The following is a 22,726-nucleotide window of genomic DNA, read 5'->3' as shown; positions in this document are numbered from 1 at the left end:
GAAGCTTGTGGAAGGCTACCCGAAACGTTTGACCCAAGTTAAACAATTTAAAGGCAATGCTAACTAATTGAGTGTATGTAAACCGCTGACCCACTGGGAATGTGAAGAAATAAATCAAAGCTGAAATCACTCTACTATTATTCTGACATTTCACATTCTTAAAATAAAAGTGGTGATCCTAACTGATCTAAGACAGAGAATTTTTACTAGGATTAAATGTCAGGAATTGTGAAAAACTGAGTTTAAATGTATTTGGCTAAGGTGTATGTAAAATTCCGACTTCAACTGTAGTGGTATATAGTGAGTGACCAAACCTCTTCTGAATGGGTAGCGGAGGTGAGGCAGTTATTGTCTGACTCTTAACTTGAACACTGAGCTCTACAGCAGTGTAGAAATAGTAACTGAATACAGAACTGCCTTCGCTTGTTCCAGGAAACCCTGCGGATCTGCCTTACAATCTACACGTGTTATGACATGTTCTAAATGTTTACCGCAGTCTGTGCAGGGTTGGAAGATTACGTTTTTTTTCCTCGCTCTGCACACAATATCGCACAGTGTTGCAGTTGGCTGTCGCTAACGTCAGCTTTGATTGTTATCCAAGAGGTTGAGGAATCTGGAGGCAAGTAACCATCAATCCCAAGGTGACGTCATGTGTTTTCCAGTGTCGCGAGATCGTTCATGTTTACTTGGCAAGTTGCTGGTGGCTTGGATTTAATTTATGCCAAACATATGCTGAGGATATCGAAAGGTTGCTGGATCGAATCACCAAGCAGACAATGTAAAAATCTGTCTTTCTGCCCCTGAGCAAGGCCGTTAACCCACTGTTCCCCGGACGCCAATGACGTGGATGTCGATTAAGGTAGCCCCCCTGCACCTCTCTGATTCAGAGGGGTTGGGTTAAATGCAGAAGACATATCAGTTGAATGCATTCAGTACAACTGACTAGGTATTCCCCTTTCCCTTTCATTTGTGTACAGGTTGAGGGACAAAAAATATGTATTTGAAACTAACAAAACAACAAGGAAGAGAGAATGCTAGTCATAAATGGTTTGCCAGAACTAGTGGGGGGTCTTTTATATAAATAACAAGAGAAAAGCAGCAACTGCATCCCAGGGAAATTTGAAACAGGCCATCCTTGGAGAGAAAAAAAAAAAGACTGCTTTACCAACTGTTGTGGTAGTTTGGTGTCACGTTAGATACTGTGTCACATAACAATCTTGTATTATAAATGCTCTTCGATGTTGGTAGCAGTACAGCATTATGGTCAACAGCTGGCTATGATTGAGCCCCTAACATCTCAAGAGGGGAAATGATTAGACAGGAGTGCACCTCATCAACCCCAGGCTTGGTACAGAGCCCAAACACCTCTGGCTCTGTGTCCCCCCCCACCTCATCGCCCCCTGCCAGCCCACAACAAAACCACAGTGCATTACCTTCTTCTGTTTGAATTGGATTCTGCGATCTCTCTCTATTTCAACAGTATTCCAAAAGTATTTTCTGCCTTAAGAGTAAAGCCAATGACTTCATTTTCAGGCCATTCAACATGAGACTTCTGTGGTACACAGTCATAGTATCTTGTGACCCCTAATAACCGTGTACTACCCTAATTAGCCCTCTATGGCCTTTCATAACTATCTGTGGTCTGACAAGACAAGTAACTGAGGAAATACAAAATGTCTTTCCGGTAAAAAAGATACCACAGGCTTTTAGCGCAATTACCATAACTACCCTGGATAAAGGGAGAGGTTATGAAACATGAAAACCATTTGTTCAGATTTAGAGTCTGGACTACACTTGCTGCTCTGAATGGACTAGCCCGTTTGCTGAATCACGTTTCTCATTCTGTTTGGATGGAATGGAGGAGCTCTTAACACACTGGGGTGGCACTGTTCCGAGGGTAAACATAGCGTAGAGCCGGACACTTTCCTCTCAGCGCTGACTTTAGGAAGAAAAACATATACACCCGACGAGTAGTGGCCAAGATCTACCACACCTCCCCACTGAGGTGCAGAACACAGTCATGACTGAGGCTGCACGTTGCCACGAAGACAGCCTTTGCTATTAGCAACTTCAACAACTTACAGGGACATGGAATTAAACGTGAGGTACTATCGCTGGCTGGACCCCTGCCTTGAAAACCTTTCTGGCCCCTTTAAATGGTGGTTATTCGCAACCTTTCAGCTCAATTGAAATGACAAAGTGTCAAGAGTGGACACAGTGTGGGCTTGTGTGGAACAGAGGGTCTCTTAACACTGTGGCATAGTTTAAAACACTTTGTTACTGTGTGTTTGGTTGGCTCAGGTTCTCTCAGGTCATTTTTATGAGCCTACAGAGCCTACTGCTACACTGTAGCAGAAATGTACACTAGTGAATCTCGAGTCTTGAGGAAAAGCAACTCAGTTGATGAGAAAATAGTTCAAAAGTCCAATGGTGGTACAACTTTACTTCCTTAAGCCATTGACAGTACGTTCCAACCTAGAGCACAATGTAACACATTTTACAAGTGATGCCTTTTAAGCATTCTAATACAGTTAAATAGTTAACACACACACATGGACACAGCGGTCTAAGGCACTGCATCTCAGTGCAAGGGGCTTCACTACAGTCCCTGGTTCGAATCCAGGCTGTATCACATTCGGCCGTGATTGGGAGTCCCATAGCGAGGCGCACAATTGGCCCAGCGTCATCCGGGGTAGGCCGTCATTGTAAATAAAAATGTGTTCTTAACTGACTTGCCTAGTTAAATAAAGGTCACACACACAAAATGTATTTTGTTGGCATTTACGCATGTCCCCATTACCAGTAAAACATAATCAAAACCTATTTATTTCACTTACTTGCTGTTTCGTTGTTAATTTGTTCCGTCGTTTCACTCTCAACCAGGATGTCATCATACATGTCAAGCAGTGACGTTTCAGCTCTGTCTGTCCGTGGCCTGTCTTCCTTGGTGCGCACTGTCACTGTGTCCGTTTCCATCTTGTCCAGCTGTGTATGTAACATTTCACGTAAACCCTGTTTCTTGTCTGCATCGAAGTAGCAGTCCATGTACATAGCATTGAGCATGGGGGCGACACTGTAAAGAGAGAATGCCACCGAATCGCTGGTTCATAGCCTGTCGGCAGTTTTGTTGAGCAGGCATTTTAATGCCATGAGAGAGGGTATTTCTTGAGTCAGTTGTTTGAATGGAGCTAGCTAGTGTGTTCATGTTTCAAACATGTTATCAAATGCCATTGGAATGGCAGCAGCGGTATGACAAACAGTACAATCATGAGCAGGCAATAAGTCTTTCCTCAGTAGGAAATCCTTGTGGACCCAATGTGCTGTCAGACTCATAATGATCATGGGGCTGACATCGCTGTTCCAAATGTCAGTTGTGAAGCTAATTGCAGTGACGCTATTCCGGTGTAATTCCGGTAGGGCAACATCTGAAAAATAGCACACCGGTACGGTGCTCGACCAGTCGGCGAAAGCCAACATTACCCACGAAAGAGAATGGTTGATTGTCATGGGCAATTAATTCCATTATCTTGGCATTAATGGATTTCACGTTTGAGTTGTCTCTCTGAAATGTCTTACTTTTTAAAATGACTGCTCACATCGTTGACTGCTCGATCCACACAGCAGACATTGTGGGCTAGGTTAGGAATGCTGTGTTGCACGTGTAGTACAACATTTTACGTGGCGTCATCACGTCCTGTACCTATGTTATATAGGTATGCACGTCAGCTTTGACATCGGTTTTGCACAGACGTTAAACTAGACATCGAGCCGATAGCGATGTTGGCATCTTTAGCTAATATCGTCCGATTCCGATATGTTTACCGATATATTGTGCATATATTGTGCACCTAATTTTTTACGTTGCTAACATTTTGAGCCTGTAGGAACTACTGTAACAAAACTGCAAAACTAAATTCACTATGCTGCAAAACATGTCCTTGGTCAGACAGTAATAGAATTGTGTAACTTACATTCATATAAAGTTTCTTCAAGTTAAAAGGAACTAATGATGGAAAACAACCCGTCTCCAGTTTCATGGGGACTGAAACCCTTTGTGAATGACCTCAAACCTTCGTTTCCGGGAGATGAGTAACTTGAGTAAGGGAAGAGAGTGTTTGGTGTGTACTGTATAGCTGACTCTGCACCGATTTTTAGAGACGTGAACATAACCAGCTGCATTCCAAAGACTTACTTTACCAAGCTTGACACGTCTCTACTGATCGTGTGGCACGCTCCACTCCAAGTCCCTGGAGAAGGTGCCATGGCTGTGTAGTCACAGGTATCTCGCGCTGAACTCAGCAGTAGCGCAATGCCTCCTGTACTGCGAGTCACGTTTTATCAACGTAAAAAAAGCTAGGCAGACGCCAACTTGTGAAAGGAGGCAAGTATAAGTGCTTAGGTTAATGACTTGGTTTATTTATAGTGGCAGAAAAAGACATCACTGGTAGATCTCAGTGACTTCAATAGCAGGCGATAACCACAGTAAGTCATATGTTGTATTATTGAAGCACATAGTTAAACTGTGGGTGAGCAAGCTTTACACACATACAGACAGACACACCACATACACAACACTGGTCAGACTGACTTACCACTGTTGCGATTTTTGCGGTTGGACTTGCCGCCAAGCAGCATCTTCAAGCTGTTCCTGAACATGACTGCACCGGTCTGCAGCGGCTATAGAGAAATCTGCAGAAGAAAAATTTAGTGTTTTTAATGTAATGTAGGCTATATTTACTGATGTTGGTTATTATTTGTTGTCAGCAGTATTCACTTGGCATCTGCAGCTGGGACCGAGAGACTGAAAAATAGCTTCCATCTCAAGGCCATCAGACTGTTAAACAGCCACCACTAACAGAGGCGCTGCTGCCTACATACAGACTTGTGATCCATTTATTAAAGTGGCCAATGATTTCTAGTCACTTTAATAATGTTTACATATCTTGCATTACTCATCTCATATGTTTACACTGTATTTTATACCATCTATTGCATCTTGCCTATACTGCTCAGTCATTGCTCATCCATATATGTACATATATTCTTATTCCATTCCTTTACTTAGATGTGTGTGTATTAGGTAGTTGTTGTGGAATTGTTTGATTACTTGTTAGATAATGATGCTCTGTCGGCACTAGAAGCACAAGCATTTCGCTACACTCGCAATAACATCTGCTAACCATGTGTATGTGACCAATAACATTTGATTTGATTTAAATTGCAAGTGGTGGGATAGTGCAAGGGGCAGATGAGCTAAAGATATTGCAAATTCCAGAAAGATCACCACAACGGTACAGAAGGTAATTGTACTATTCTGTCACCTAGTAAATGGTTTTACAGAATTCAGGTTCTTAACAGACATTTCTCACAGGTAAACTATTCATCCTCTTATACATACCAATGACATATTCGTAGTCTCTATGAGGAAAAGGTGAATATAACATTAGCAGCCTGATAGGGGGATCTTGTTCCTTCCTGTGTGTTATAATAACTCTTTCATGAGATCTGTCATTCTTCACTGAATTACTTGAGGAATATTTTAGTACCTACGTCAAACAGCATTCACACCCATACGACTGATAATTACTGGTGTGAACGTATAGGTGTAAGTTTGCTCAACAGGATTTGAAATCATGTTCCTTTGTAATGTGCAAAGTAGTATCAGTGCATATGTATGTTTCTGAGCTTCTTTTTAGCTTGCATCCATCTGGGTGCTTTTGTGTGAGTATATGAGAGAAAGACCAAGAGAGATAAAATGAAAGAGAGAAAAAGATTGTGTCCGCCTGCCTTTCCTTTCTCTTGCTGCCACGCTGCATAACAATTAAGCAGGAAAAAGATACAGTTGTGGAATGAGTGGAAACATTGGCTCTCCTCAACGCAAATAGAGGAGGCCTAAAATGCCGCCTGAGCTTCGAACAGCAATCCCTTTACTAAGTATCGAGTAGACCCACGCGTTTAGTGTCTTGGGAATCTTTGGTACCACGCTGTTAAAATCCTCTGCTTTCTTTGGTCACATTACAGCTTCTAGAAAGAGCCGACTGTGGTTCCCTCTCATACTTATCCTCTTCAACTTCATCTTTAGAAAGTTTGGATTAGCCATTTTGGCTTTTCAGGTATTCTCTCGTGTTTGACTAATGTCATACATTTTTCACACAAGGTGTCAAACATTGAGAACGTCGACCACGCCTACTCCAGGTCGAGGCTGAAGACGAGGCGCTTTTTGAGCCGGCACTAGGCTTGGGCGGTATCCAAATTGTCATAACTTCATAATGACCTTGCGCAATACCTGGATAATTCGGTAATACCGGCACTGAACAAGGGGCGCTGTTTTCAAATCCCACTGAGACTCTGTACTCCAAAAGGTTAGCAATGCTAACAAGTACATGTAACATCCCATAAATAATTCTAACGAGTGCATTGCTAACATTTTATACAGTCTCTTAACTGTATAGGGGATTCTCTGCTGTTACTAAGCAAAGCTTAATTTTGGAAGAAGCTAACCACTAGATACTGTAGCTAACTAGCTATTAAATTAGCAAACCAAATGCACAACTGCAGAGCATTCAGCAAATTCTAGACAGTTAACTTAATAGTTATAAGACATCTAACTGGCAAACACTTAGTTGTGAATTCCATATTGTAACTACATCACCTGGCGCAATGCTGTACAACAGTGAGTGACTCACAAGGCTCCGGTCTCTCGTCGTTGTGTGCTTGTAAACAAACACCACGTGACTGGGGACTACCGGTAAGCTTCATAATGAAAAATGATGTGACAGGTGAAATGAAGAACGCAATCTTCTTTATTTCCTAAAGTACTGCACAGTTAACTGCAGGTATTTACTTAAAAAGTAGCAACAAATATTGAAATGTCTAAAAATAAAAAAATCTAAAGAAATAGTTAACGATATTGAAAAATACCCTGGTATACGCTGTATGGACTAAGCCTATCCGACACACAACCAGTCCTGAGCTGAGCGCACACCAAATTGAGGCAATCAGCAGCAGGAGTGTTCCTGATATTTGAGGAAAGCCAGAGACCTTTAAAAACTCTTTCAACTGGTGTCAGCCAGCCAGTGCCATAGAGGCAAAGGGAGAGGACTCTGTTTCAGTTTGGCTTGGTGCTTTTGTGTTGTACAGGGAAGGGAGGGGGGGGGGGAGTAACTGTACAGTAACAGATGTTCCATGTTAAAGCTGGGGAATGACTCAGCGAGACACTGGGCCCTGTGGCTTCTTCTGGCAGCCCACAATGCCAAACAACATCAACAAAGACGAGCCAGCGTGAAGCTCCCCCGACCTCGTCTCTCCTACCCTATCCTGTTCTTTTCTTCCACACCCCCACCTGTAGCCTCTCTTTTTCAATGTTTTCATCAAATCCTCATTTCCCCCCCGTTTCTCACTCCAGTCAATCCTCTTTTCAATCTCTAGTGTCTAGTTTGTTCTAGACACAGTCTGTTCATCTCCTCTCTTTTTATCCTCCATTCCGCACTCTTTCTCCATGTACATGTACCCTCCATATGTCTGTATTCCAACTGTAACTCAGACCCCCCTCCCTTTGCCTCTCTCTCTCCCACTAGGGGTCTGTGGCCGTGGTCTGACCACAGTCAGCTCTCCCTGGTGCCATTTCCTGGAAGCCTCTGCTTCGCCCCTCTACTTTACCACCACCCCCATGACTGTAGCAGCATGGCATGGCAGAAGAAATAAAAACCAACAGCCTCCTTCACTTTGACTCCTTTAATCTGTTCGATACAATCCAGAGCTCCTCTGGTTCACTCTCTCTCGATGTCTAAAAAACAACCCACACAGCGAGCCAGATCGGACTTAAAGCACAGCGAGGGTGGCTGGCTTAAACAAAGGCAGCAATTCTGAGCCGAACAGACTTCCTTTAACGGGCAGAGATACATCTTCAATCGCTGCCGGGAAGTGTCAGTTCTAGCAGGTGCCAGGTATTGGAGGGAACTCACAACGAGTAAACTTTTTTTTCCCCCACACATGTTCAATTGAACGAGCAAAGCTAATAGGAAGTACATACTGTAGTACACACACACACACACACGTGTATATATATATATATATATATACACGTGTGTGTGTGTGTGTACTACAGTATGTACTTCTTATATAATAATATATATATATATATATATATATATATATATATATATATATATATATATATATTATATAATATATATATATATATATATATATATATATATATATATATATATATATATATATATATATATATATATATTAGTCAGGCCTGATTCTGGCAGAAGCCCAGCAAATACAAAACAGATGGGTTGGTGGGTGGTAGGTAGAGAGAGGGAATATCTACACATTTTTGTAGTAAATCAAACCATTTTTCTCATACAACAATCCAATGACCGAGCCCTGCTTCCCAATTTCACAGGGGAAGAGTGGGGAGAAAGGAGGCAAATTCCTTGGCACACTCCAAAAGAAGCACACTGCTTGAAGTCATTCAGAAGCACTTTCACACAATCCTCCCGTTACAAGAACACTATCTGGTGCCCTACAGGACAAGCACACCGACACCTCCAAGCGCCTTCTAGGCTTTAAGTCAACTGCCATGTGATGTCATGGTCCTCCTAGCCATGTCTATGCCGTATGTGTTGCCTTCTCTCTCCTCTTGACGTTGTGCTCTTCATGTGGGAAAGGAAAAGGGTGCCCGGGTGCCTACTGGAGCGTGGTACTGTGTAATTAATGAGCCGCAGCCCTCCACCATGACCTTACACAGCAGCTTCGCGGCTTACAATAACAGCGTCAGCAGAAAAACAGGCCCGGCATCAGAGCCTGTCAGAGACGTGCACCGTCGTCGACAAGGCTACAGGGACAAGAAATGAGAGCTGACGCTGAATACAGATTAGGACATGGGGTGACCTTATCCAAATGGCATAGCATCCGAGAAGAAAAGGGGCTAGTTTGACAATCTGTCCCAACAAGTGAAAAGTTAACAGTGATGCATTTGGGCGAGTGAAAATGAGTGACTGGTAATTTACATGCAAGGAGAGTAGCAATCCAAGACCATAACCAGTTGGTTGTTTGGTAGCTTGAACACATAGGTGTGTTTATGTGTCTGTTTGCGGTACAGAAGGAAGCATCTTCCCTGAAAGCTCAGCAACATGCTATCAGCATCCCCTCCTTCCCTCCCCTTGGAGGCCTGATCACAGATGCTAGGCATATGTTCTGGAAAATGGCGATTGGAGGCTGAACCTTCATCAATGCTATTGTGTGTTCACTCAGACAACAACCCATCCACACAGCCCATTCTGAGGGGCACAGTGCATCCTTGGTAGAGGTTGGCCGATTAATCGGAAAGGCCGATTTCAAGTGTTCATAACAATCGGAAATCGGTATTTTTGGACGCCGATTTAAAATAAATATATTTTACAACTTTATTTAACGAGGCAAGTCAGTTAAGAACACATTCTTATTTTCAATGACGGCCTAGGAACGGTGGGTTAACTGCGTTGTTCAGGGGCAGAACAACAGATTTTTACCATGTCAGCTCAGGGATTCAATCTTGCAATCTTACGGTTAACTAGTCCAACGCTCTAACCATCTGCCTCTCATTGCACTCCACAAATGCAGTAAGAAGCCAAGGTAAGTTGCTAGCTAGCATTAAAGTTATCAGGCAATATTAACCAGGTGAAATTGTGTCACTTCTCTTGCGTTCATTGCGCAGAGTCAGGGTATATGCAACAGCTTGGGCAGCCTAGCTCATTGCGAACTAATTTGCCAGAATTCTATGTAATTACGACATAACATTGAAGGTTGTGCAATGTATCACCAATATTTAGACTTAGGGATGCCATCCGTTAGATAAAATACAGAACAGTTCCGTATTCACTGAAATAATAAACTTTTTCGAAATTATAGTTTCCGGATTCGACCATATTAATGACCTAAGGCTCGTTTTTCTGTGTGTTATTATGTTATAATTAAGTCTATGATTAGATAGAGCAGTCTGACTGAGCGCTGGTAGGCAGCAGGGGCTTGTAAGCATTCATTCAAACAGCACTTTCGTGTGTTTTGCCAGCAGCTCTTCGCAATACTTCAAGCATTGCGCTGTTTATGACTTCAAGCCTATCAACTCCCGAGATTAGGCTGGTGTAACCGATGTGAAATGGCTAGCTAGTTAACGGGGTTTCAAACGTCACTCGCTGAGACTTAAGAGTGGTTGTCCCCCTTGCTCTGCATGGGTAACGCTGCTTCGAGTGTGGTTGTTGTCGATGTGTTCCTGGTTCGAGCCCAGGTAGCGGCGAGGAGAGGGATGGAAGCTATACTGTTACACTGGCAATACTAAAGTGCCTATAAGAACATCCAATAGTCAAAGGTTAATGAAATACAAATCATAGAGAGAGAAATAGTCATATAATTCCTATAATATCTACAACCTAAAACTTCTTACCTAGGAATATTGAAGACATGTTAAAAGGAACCAGCAGCTTTCACATGTTCTCATGTTCTGAGCAAGGAACTTAAACGTTAGCTTTCTTACATAGCACATATTGCACTTTTACTTTCTTCTCCAACACTTTGTTTTTGCATTATTTAAACCAAATCGAACATGTTTCATTATTTTCTTGAGGCAAAATGTATTTATGTATTATATTAAGTTAAAATAAGTGTTCATTCAGTATTGTTGTAATTGTCATTATTAAAAAACTTTTTTTTTTAAATAAAAAAATTCAAAATGGCAGATTAAATCAGTATCGGCCTTTTTTGGTCCTCCAATAATCGGTATCGGCATTGAAAAATCATAAAATCAGTCAACCTCTAATCCTTGGAGCTGAAAAAATTGTCTAAGACTGGCCTAGAACTGGGCAGGGTTTATATTTCCAGTGCTGCCTGGCCTGCTCAGAGGCTTACTCGCGTGCCGCAGTAGCACCAACGGCATTAGACCGGGCTGACTGTGTTTTCACCGCTGCTCCATAGTGCAATCGCTACTGTTATTCTTTAGGATTTGCTGCAGCCACAAAACAGGGCTGATATGGGTGTGAAAAGTGAAGGGAGGGGGGGGGAGTACAGTAATACCACATTGGTTGAAAGGGTACATATTTGAACGTTTTAACAGGCCTCTGTAGAAAACTAAGGGGGGAGGTTTTAGAAGTGGTCATAATTATCCCTGTTATCCTAACAATTACACGCTACAACATCAACATCCACTAATCACGCTCAGAGGCCCATCGGAACTGTCCGTTTAGGCAGTTATTAACGTTAGTCATTGTTGGTTTTTCAACGTATCTGCTCCTTTACGACATCAAAGGCCACGGCAAAACCATCAAATAACTTGTATGATTGAACATAGTTGTAGGGCATTGTGTCCACCTGCAACCATTTTCGAATGATAATCAAGGGATATGCTCAACATACACTACTAACATGTTTACCTAAAAGATAATCAGATATTTAAAAAAAGAGTTTCAGCAGCAAAATCACCCCTAGTTCCAGACTAGACCCCCACAACAAAGAAACAAAAACAACCCATCCAAGTCTGTTGTAAAATCCCCCACTTTAATGGACAAGCAGAAGGGGGGTGGTGGGAGGGATGGGGCTAAACCTACATAGGGTCCGTCCCTAAGCTACCACGCACAGTGGCAACCGCTCAGATGCCCATTTCAGTCACGCCGCTGCACCTCTTTAGCATTCTGGAGACCCTGCCCAGAGGGACTGGGGGGGGGGGGGATTTTCCCCTCACACGGCCTCTTAGATTAGGCTTAACTCACGTCACATCTTTCCCACTCTATATCTGATTATGGAATTCACTGTTCCTCTCACACTAATAGGAAAGCGCTTTAGAGTCTAGCTGAGGGCCAGACAATGCTTCGCCTGACACCACCTATCTCTCCCCCATGGAGAGCTAGTGGTCGATACCACTGCCTGGTTTGAACAGTTGGCTTACTGGCTCACCGATCATTACCTGCCTTCCAGTCAAGCATCGCGAGCTCCACTGCACTCGAGGGAAGAGGTGAGGGAAGAGAAAACAAGCTTTAAACTTGACGCAGGGACTTTGAAGTTATCTAAAGTAATGGAATGGATGGTATTGCACAATGAGTTCACATCAGACTCAATATAGTACGTTTTTCAGTAAGGCTTTAGTTTTGGAGAATAGTAATCATTTTTGAACAGGGTATAAAACATGTCATACATAGAGAAGATTTTAAAAAGTTGCAGTCCTGCCCCGCTTTCTTTGAATACACTGGATGACTTGATGCTGAACTCTCAGAATGTCCTAAAAATATGATTATTTCCAGTTTCTGAGGAGACTAGTATATCCAAAACTAACAAGAATAAGAAGAAGCACAGGGAGTATGCACAAAAGCCAGTGTGCTGTGAAGTGCACACACACATTTGCTTCCTCCCATCAGAGTGGGCTACATCTCTGATAACACCACATTTGTACAGGGCACATTAGTGGTGACTAACAATCACCTCTAATCGATGGGATGAAAGATTTTGGTTTCAATGCTGCAATTGCTCAAGAGAGAAAATTAGTTTCAGCTCAAGGATTCCATTTTCCAAAACTCTATATAGCTCTTATCTCAGAGTTGGGAGGCACTGAATAAGACCTATATACTCCAAACTCAAATCTGACTTCTATAACAGACTGTGGAGTTGTGTTTATCGGTCTACAAGAGCTGAGAAGCATTTATGATAATCCGCTATCATGGATCAGGGGCTAATGTGAATATATATGATATTATCAAAATGAATGGGTCCTCCCTGGTTGAAGAGGAAGTTTTAAGCCATGTGATTTTACTCCTGGAGATGATCCCTGAAAGCCTATTTTTGTGGTTGAGTGCTACATACTGTTGTCTCAGTTAAACATATAGGCTAATTTAGCTTAGTTTGTGATTAGCTGGATCCCAGGGACTCTGAAAATAAAACAAGAAATGATCAGGCCAGTATGCTGCCTGCATCACAACCTTGCATATTTATTTGACTATCTATGCTCTTGTAGTAGTCAGTGCAGTACTCCCTTTTAAATCACATTTCCTAAACAGATAGCTAGCTAGTTAGGCTATATAGTTAGATAGCTTACCTGTCCTAAAACTGTACCATACAAGCATAGCCAAGTGATTCAGAGAGACTGTGACAGCAGTAGGGGAGAGAGTCAGTGTGTGTTGCAGTACCCAGCTGCTGTCTCAGCATGACCGTCTCACACTGCCAATCCACTTCCCACGGCAGAACATAGGGAGTACAACAGGAGTGTTACAGCAATCTCAAGTTGTTTGTTTTCAACAGACCGGGAGAGAAGCACCGACTCATAACATTAAAGAGGTGGAGGAGGTAGTGCAGCTAGAGTACGAAGCTTTACAGGAGGCTTGGTAGAAAGCCAAGAAAGAGAACCAGTATTAAATCAACTTAATACACTTACTCTCCTCGTCCCTCCTCTATAAGAATATGTTCATTATAAATACAAGTTATGAAAATAAATTACCTCCATCTTAATGGTGTTAAATTAGTTCATTGTGAAGGAAATCCAAACAGTAAATGGTTTAGTGTTACAACAGAGAGGACTAGTTCAGGATAAAGGAAGTAACAAAGGACAGCCTCCACAGTGTGCTGTAAGTAGAGGGAGAGCGGGTCAAGGCCGTGTGTCAGGTTGTGATATCAGAGATCCCCATGACAACAGCCTGGCACTGACACCATTAATTTCTCTCTCCAATGGGGGCCTTTTTGAGCTCTGAAAACAAGATGTCACTGTTGACCTCTCGCCCCATAAAACGGCGGGTCATTGTTACGCCCAGGAGGCACTGTGGTGTGTTGTATGATCTGTTCCCTTTGGAGGGTCTCGCATGTCACCGTTTGCTTTTTGAGCTCATGGGTTATTCTGTTTCTATGCACTGAATGGGGTGGGTGTCATCAGGGTGGTGTACAGACACTTCAGTGCAAAAGTTCAGGTATTGTACAAATGGGGTAATGCTGCCTCTTCTCCTTTACCTGGCGTCTTTGACTTGTGCACACAACCAAACACGGATGATGAAGTCATCTTATCGTTATCCCAACGTAAATACCATTGAATACAGAATCAATGTGCTGACGTTTACACTAGAATGCAATTTAAAATCTCACCTTAACCTCACTGTAGCAGTTACTATACACATCTTTGCGGTGAGACATGACAGCAGAGCGGCCTCAACTTGCATAAACTATTCTACAGTACAGGGCTCCCCAACTAGGTGGGGGACTGGGGGTGTTGTCTCTGAAGACTAGAGCACACTGAGTTGTGCAGGCTTAATGGAGAGCATGCGATCAAAGGGTTCACTTTTCAAAAATAACTGTGTGCTTGTTCGGTTAGGTTTCAAAGAGCTCCACATCTCACTTCTCTACCCCTTTTGATTTTTGTGCATTTCACATAATTGCATTCCTGTGTCCAGCCCAGCCGCTGTATAACATAGGTGTGCAAAGTTTCAGTTTGGTCTGTATTGCTGAGGACCATCATAAAAACAAGGTTGTCAATTAACCAAAGTGATGACAACAATAGCAGTAAGGAAGTGTCTACATATAACTTGCTTCATCTAATTAGAGGACGCTCTACTGCATCTTTTCGGATATTTATGGTATTTTTGATGGACGGCTCTGAAGAATGCAGACATTTTCCATTGTACTAACAATAGCTGAAGCGAAACATATTACCGTGCCACACTGGATTTGAACGCTTTATTCTTTTTAGAGGAGAAAGGAGCCTGAACAAATTGAGCTTCAGCCTTCTCATTGTGTCATCAGGTTTCACACTTCCATCTTTGAAGCCACTAGGTGGTGAATGAGAACCCACAGGCTTGAGGAACACACTGGAACAACAAATGGCCCTCTACTGTTATTCTGGGGGAACCTCAAACAATAAATCAGCTGCGGGTGCAGAGTCCAGGGAAATGGGAGGGGAAACGAAGAGGGGTAAAATGTACAGTACTGGTCATAGCACCGTTTCCTGTGTTTGGTTTTTGAATGAGCTCTGGGGAGGATCAAGGTGCGCAGGGATTTGGGCCCTGATCCAGTGAGCAACAGTAAAGCTGATAGGAGAATGTCATTTTAGAGGGACCTCAAGTTGCTAACGGCAATCAGTTTCTGCAATCTCATGTTGATTGTCTGGTAAGTAGTCATGTGTAGTCTGAATTAGGAATGTGACAAATGGAAAATGTTTCTTAACATCTAAACAGCCATTTATTTGATCAGTTTTCCGTTAAAACAATACGACATTTATAAAATTCCATGCGAATTCACAATGCAGCTGCACTGCTGCCAGCAACAGTTTGGGTTTCACAGTGCATCCCCTTCAGATGGTTAAACATTGCACCTGTCCTACCATTAATGTACCTCAGTTCCACCTCGCAAAGTTTGCATTTCTTTCTCATTTAACTTCTCAAAGTATTCCCATACTTCGCTGCTGTCGCTTGCCTTTCTCTGCCATTTTTCCAAATGTTAACGACAATGACGTAGTGGAGAGTCAACGCCAAAATAATTGATTCCTCGACTCTTGCACGTTGACTCTCGTTGTCGACTCCCATTTATAAGTGTCAAGATTGGATTCCAATAGTAATCGACTCCTAAGATTTGTTATTTTTGAAATGGAGGAGACTGAGTAGCTGCCGTACTTCCAAGAACAAACACTTGCATCTTTAATAGCGAGTTAGCGAGGGACATGAGAGAAAGGGGATGGCACAGCATAGGCAGGTCGGCCACCAGGCAGACAGTCAGAACCGTGTACTAGGCCCATCTATCGGCAATCAAAAGCTGTATGTTGCAATGGTACAGATGCAACACTTAGCTCTCACAGTCACACACAGCATCTGCGCGCATCTATGGGTTCACTTCATGCTGTTCACAGCGTGGTAGCCAGGGCACCAAAACCCTGGAGAAGTTGACCTTGCACTTCAACACTCTTAGTTGTTGTGGAAATTGACCCACTATGAGGTTTACTTTCTACATCGACTTCATGTTGTTGAGTGTGTCTACCTTTACATTACACAACTTTCCTCAGGCCTTTATAGCCTATCGTCTAGTTAGGCTATGACAGAAAATATTTTTTGTGATAACTGCACTGCGATTTTAATTTTGTAGGGGGGAAAAACTAAACTGTTTTTCGGTTAGGGATTTTTATTAACATTAACAATTCCAACTTCGTTTTAACTAAAAAATCCACACCCCTCGTCTCAATGCCTTCTAGCCAGGTAATAATGTTAGTACAAGACCAAGGACTTAGAATAGGCAGTTTATCTTCCTGCATCAGTATCACGTCCTTCCCCAAAGCAAAGGGTATTGGTGAGGATTGTCTAGACTACAGAAAACAAAAGGAGGACTGGGAAAAATGTCAGCAATATCGGACATTCCAGCTCCTGACGCTCCAACAGGAAGAACTCTCGTAATCCTCCTGCTGTTGTGATTAACTCATACTCTGGTAGATGACGTATGACAGTTGTAATGACATTACCTTGCTGCCGAAGCGTTTCATGTGACATGTCAAACCCATGCTTTACTCACAGGGACACGTCATGTCAGCACGTAGCTTTCTGACACCATCGTTCTCTCAGTGACAGCATTGTGCCCCTCATGCCCCCTGAGTCCTGACACGGTAGCAGCTGACTACTGTAGCAGGCGGATGGGAGCTGCTTTTTGCTCCCCGACCTTGTGAGGTCTCAGAGTGATCAGTTACAATGGCAGGAGAGCAAGCCTCTATGCCAAACAAAATGGCAGGGGGTGGAAACCGAGAATGTCTTGGTTTAATACATTTTGATGGGTTTGTTCTGCGCTGCGGTTTTCACCACGTGAAGGTTCCTGTTGGGACGATGCCCCGCCGTGAATACATTTCCCACTGTGGAGACATTTCATGACAACCCCCAAAAAACGTATCTTTATCCCATCCTTGTGATAGGTTTCTCACTCCACAAAATATTGTATTGTCCTCTCTTTTCCTTGCAATGTGAAAGCAGTGCATGTCTGACAGAGCATGAGCTGGTGCATTTCTACAAAGCAGTGGATGGCAGTAGATGTAGATGGGCAGAAGGGGGGCAGGGTGTGTTCATAACACGCTTACCGTGGAAAGCAACCGTGGCAAAACCTTTCGGCAGAATACAAATATGCCAGCCAAGGCAATTCCAGGAGAAGATAACAATTGTATTCAAATTGAAACTCTAATTAATGCATCAGTTAGCGACGGTGGATGGTTGCATAGCAACAGCGGTACCAGCCTGCTCTAAAATGGAGGGAGATACAGGCTACACTGTGTATGAATGTGTGTCCATGTCAGTGACAGGTTTGTCTAGCAAGAGTAAACACACCAGATGAGAATCAGAGCCATATAGAATCCCCCCCACTAACTTTAAACATCAGCTAATTGAGCAGCTTACCGATCATTGCAGCTGTCCACAGCCCATCTGTAAATAGCCCATCCAACTACCTACCTCATCCCCATATTTTTATTTACTTACCTTTTTTGCACACCAGTATCTCTACTTGCACATCATCATCTGCACATCTATCACTCCAGTGTTAATTTGCAAAATTGTAATTACTTCACTACTATGGCCTATTTATTGCCTTACCTCCTTATGCCATTTGCACACAATGTATATAGATTTTTTCTATTGTGTTATTGACTGTACGTTTGTTTATTCCATGTGTAACACTTTTGTTGTGTCGCAACTGCTTTGCTTTATCTTGGCCAGGTCGCAGTTGTAAATGAGAACTTGTTCTCAACTGGCCTACCTGGTTAAATAAAGGCGGAATATATATATATATATATATTTATTTTTTAAATAGAGTTAGGCCAACTTTTAGAATTTTGAATGTTGGACTATTTCAACACATTCAGTGACATAGCATTGTTGAAATATTCCCCATGTAATGTTAATGGGGCGCTAACATGGCTGCCATAGAATGTTGAAGTGTAATGTAAATGCATCATAATGAAGAAACCACAGTGGCCCAACTTCCTATATGGCTCTGATAAACTATATTTTCCATTACTAGGATAAGAACTTACATTTATTCGTGCCTATATGTATGTGTTCATCTATCCATGTTTCAGGTTCTGAACCGCTGAACTTGTGACCGACAAACAATTAAAGCCATTTGAAGTAGCTAATGAAGTGTAGGCACTTTTTCAAGAAGTCTCATTCCTTCTCTTTATGTGTGGTGTACTCTTTCACTTGTACTCTTTTGTCTCTCTCTCCCTCTCTGTGTTTGTTTAAAATCCACACAAGTTAGTTCCATTATCCCTGGGCATCCATCTGAATCCTGAGTGCTGCTCTTTAGAGGGGAGTAATTCCTCTGATGTGCTCCTGTCCTCCGCTTTGCATGACAAAGGACTGCAAAATCAACCTTGGGATTCTGAAAGGGAGTGGACAGTGTTTTATATAGGTGTGTGTGGCTGGGCCGAGGGGCTGGGAATGTATTGAAACGGATTGATGAGAGATTCTGCAGCGCAATCGTTTTTTTGGGATGGCGCAGATCACTTTAATACCCCCCCCCCCCCCACACAGCTGTGTGTGCACTGCACACTCACTGGCACATTAAAGTGCAAATCGATCCACACACAATGCACTATCGTGCCTAAAGTATCAGGTTAAAAACACACATAGACCAGACCATCCTCAAAACCCCAATGTGACATGCTACCTTGCAACACTCAACATCGATATAACCTTTGATTTCCAGGATGGGGGAAGCCATTTAAAAGCTTAGTCTGTACCACCCAGACAAGATTGTTGCTGTGCATCATTGTCTTCTAAGCCAAGCACAAAGCTAAAGCGAGTTTGAGGAATTATACCATTACACATTGTCAGGATGGTGCAGCGATACGCTTAAACCGACCATCACCACAACAAGGGTGAAAATCAGAGATCTATCAATCGTACAGGAAGAAATTCAGATACTTTTATGAGTGCAATTAACAGATACAACACGGCGCCCACAACTAATGTCGTTGGCAGAGGAGGCTGAGGGTTTTAGACACTATAATCCTGACATAATGCATTCAGAATTGAGCCTAAGTGGGTGAAGGCCTGGCGCTGAATCAAACTGCTGTGTGTGTTTTCTTTACCTTTCACACTGCTAAGACCCGGCACAGCTGCCTCTTTGATGAGGCCATTCCTTTAACACATAAGGACAGGATATCCTTCAGGAGAGTGGGAGTATGGCGGTGTGTATGTGAATGTATGGGGGGGTCTGGGGGTCTTTTGTACTCCCTTTTACTACAGTTGGTCGAGCGGATGTAGAACATGGAAGTAAAGACCACGTCCTAAAACCAAATCAGGAAACACTTGAAGGTTCCCCGTACTCTGATCTCACAAATACAATAGTGGTGTAGTGAACCTCTGGATTAGACATATAACAGTAATGAGACAGAAAGCATTAATGGCTCGCAGTAATTTACCAGTACTAGATTGTAATGTAGCTCTAAGAAAACAAAGAAAGTAAAATGTAATTGTTTAGTCAACGAGGATGTTAGTTTTGTGAGGACGCAAGCAGGTTTATAGGCCGTCAGTGGCCTCAAGGTGATGTGTGTAATAACTAACCTGGAGTAACAACCCCCACCCCCCACAGCTAATGGCTGTAAATGGACAGTCACCAGAATCAATGCATCATTTTCTGGAGCCTGACCTACTTTCTTTTCTTCATGGAAACCAGCAGATCCAGGGCTATCGATAATACGGTCTTGATTCATTACACCAGAACAAAAAAAATATATTTTCCCCAAGACAGCCAGGGGTTTGGAATAAAATGTGGAATGGGCCTTTTATCATCTGGGTTGATGTATAATGTGATTTGGTCTAGCAAGATAAATGGGCAGCAGTGTGCTGTAGTGACTAGGGAGAGGTAAACAAAAAGCTGCATTTTACGTTATGCTGGGTCAGCACATTCCCTGAGGGAAAAACTGGATTGAAATAATGTAATTCCAAACTGTATCTACTGGGATACTAGTCAGTAGGGGTGGTGATGTTGGGAGGCAGTGCAAACAGGTCCTTTTAGCCAGGCTGTCTGGATTGACAAGCCCCTGATAGACAGGAGACAGGTAGACAACCTCATTGGATCTGACCATAGCGACAGTAGATGTCTGCTCCCTTTCAGACCCCCCAAGTGTCACTTGCTTTATCCTCAATGTGAAGGTGTGTTTTGGTGGCTTAGCTGTGATCTATTTAGCGGATTGACTTGTTGAGCCAACATCCTGTTCCAGCTAAGCTAGACCCAGCAGCACTGGCCAGAACAGGATAATAATATCATGAGCTGTTATCAAAGAAGGGCTCGACTTAGAACACACTTTGTGCAATATAACTCTATTTAGTACTGTATGGTTTTTAGTATTCCTCCGTTTAGATCTTTATCTGTAAGGCGAGATGGAGCACGGCAGGGGAAATTCTGTGCCATATGTTCAGAACTCTAAGCAGTCTGCTGGTAACAAAGTGTCTTGAACCACTAAAGTCTTGTCAAGCCGTCAACACAAAACCAGTACCACAGAATGTGCTATAAAATGCCTTATTCCAGCATATGACAAAATAGGTTGATAAAGCACCATCCAGTCTAGCACCCTTTGGCAAAGCACAGCACTATCAGAGTGCTGTAGTGCAGTAGCAGAGTAAAAACCACCTTCACTGCGCACATTACAGTGCTATGGTGTGTATTGCATTGACAGCTTGTAAAGCCATTTGGCAACATCTTTACCCCTGTCAGAGTGGCCCTACAGATCAACAGATCTGCAGTAGCCGAGGCCTGTACTGTAAAAAGAGAGTGACGTTGATTGCTGCACTGTGTCTCATTAAACAAGATCCAGGATAATACGTTGCGTGTCACTCACTATATGTCCCTCACAACCACATCATAACTCCTGTGGGGCTTCTAGAATCCCATCATGGAATGCTATAATGTCACCAACAATGAGGTGCAGATGAAATGTGTCATCGCCATGGAGATGTCTCAGAAGTGTGCAGATAATAGAACATTTCATTTTCAGCCAGAATAGTTGTTGTTGTCAAGCGCGACATTAAAGACAGGGGGTGTAGGCCCTGTTATTACAGGCTTAGCAGTCTACACTCGAAGTACAAAGAACCGTAGTTGGATTTGAAACAGAGAGAGAGACAGAGAGAGAGCTGCTCTGTGTATAACCCATAAGATTCCTAGACCTGTCTTAGCTGGGGGTACTACTAAGCTATATGGAATTGTTGCTATTTGATTTGGAATTTTAAGACCCCTTGAAGTAACCCAAAAAATATATTTAAAAAAAAAAAACACTTGGCCTTACTACTATTAGCCCATACAAATGCATTGAATAATAGATTCTCTACATGGAACAGCAGATTTTTTGGGGGGACTAAAGGAAGTTTGTTCTGAAGTGTTTGTCCTATATCTGAGAGATATAAGAAAGATCAGGAAACATAGTTTTAATTTTATTTTTTTCATGTATTTAACCCCTTATTTTGGCACTAAACAAACTCTATATATATCTCAGATGAGTCTTGTGGGCCCCATGGATGTCCTAAACTGACGTGTTCGTGAGAGTCTCACCTTTCCACAGATGGTTCATATTAGTGTGTAGGCTAAACTGTTCAGACGATTTTGTGAGAACACCGATTTTAGGGATGTCTCATGGTCTGACAAACACCGCTCTAGCTCTGTCACCTTCCACCGCAGTTGCGGAAGTGCGACATCGGCGGATGTGGTAGATTTGAGATGCATCCAATGCAAAAAGAACAGATTTCTAGCTTAAACTGACCATTTTTTATTACGCTAATTATATTTCCATGGGGGAGCGCAGACATCAACCTTAGGGGGATAACCTACCATTCACAATGCCTGTAAGATCGCCCCAAAAAGATTCCCATAACACTTGACAAACTAGGTGCATAGCAGTGTTAGACCCTCGTGCTATACTGTATACCAGAATATGAACTGATCTACAAGAATGTAAAACAAAACTTTAAATTAATACCGTATCAAAGGGAACCAATTTGAGGCAGTTTGTGTGCCATTATAGCCTGGTTTCATGTCATTTTTCATAGAGTAGTGAACTCACATTCAACCAAATTAGATTAGGTAAATTGTGAAAAGCTATGTGAAATCTGATGTCTTATAAGGGAGCAGGCCTATATAAAACACCACTGATGGCCACAACATCCCAGGGGGGTTTAGTACACACAAGCTGTTAATCAATCACATGGGCCGGACGGCGTGTCTCTCAAGGCTCTGACAGACACACAAACCCACATCTCACAGACATGAATGTGACGATGCTGAGATAGAGGGAGGGTGTGTGTGTGTGTGTGTGTGTTTTCCACCATAATTTGCAAATAAATTAATTAAAAATCCTACAATGTGATTTTCTGGATTTTTTTTTCTCATTTTGTCTGTCATAGTTGAAGTGTACCTATGATGAAAATTACAGGCCTCATCTTTTTAAGTGGGAGAACTTGCACAATTGGTGGCTGACCAAATACTTTTCCGCCCCACTGTATGTATGTATGTATGTATGTATGTATGTATGTATGTATGTATGTATGTATGTATGTATGTATGTATGTATGTATGTATATATATATATATATATATATATATATACACACATACACACACACACGCGTGTGAGAAAGAGACCTATGGATATGGATCAAGAGAGGGCTGAGAGAAGAGATATATATATATATATATATATATATTTTTTTTTTAAAGAGTGAACAAGAAAATGGCAAAATAAAAATGAAAGGTT

The 22,726-nt window shown here is 42.4% G+C and overlaps 1 protein-coding gene across 1 annotated transcript in view; it reads right to left on the bottom strand.

Annotated features, from left to right (window-relative positions):
- Positions 1-22,726, bottom strand: part of LOC139421307 (protein TANC2-like) — a 137,978-nt gene that overhangs the window by 67,964 nt on the left and 47,288 nt on the right. Inside the window, exon 3 of the mRNA XM_071172057.1 lies at positions 4,593-4,689. Within this exon, the coding sequence (XP_071028158.1) occupies positions 4,593-4,656 (64 nt within the window). The 5' untranslated portion in view covers positions 4,657-4,689. The remainder of the gene's footprint in view (positions 1-4,592; positions 4,690-22,726) is intronic.

The sequence above is a fragment of the Oncorhynchus clarkii genome, chromosome 12 (genome assembly GCF_045791955.1).
Source record: "Oncorhynchus clarkii lewisi isolate Uvic-CL-2024 chromosome 12, UVic_Ocla_1.0, whole genome shotgun sequence".
Classification (NCBI taxonomy): domain Eukaryota; kingdom Metazoa; phylum Chordata; class Actinopteri; order Salmoniformes; family Salmonidae; genus Oncorhynchus; species Oncorhynchus clarkii.
The sequence above is the reverse complement of the archived record's forward strand: the minus strand, read 5'-3'. Positions and strand labels throughout refer to the sequence as shown.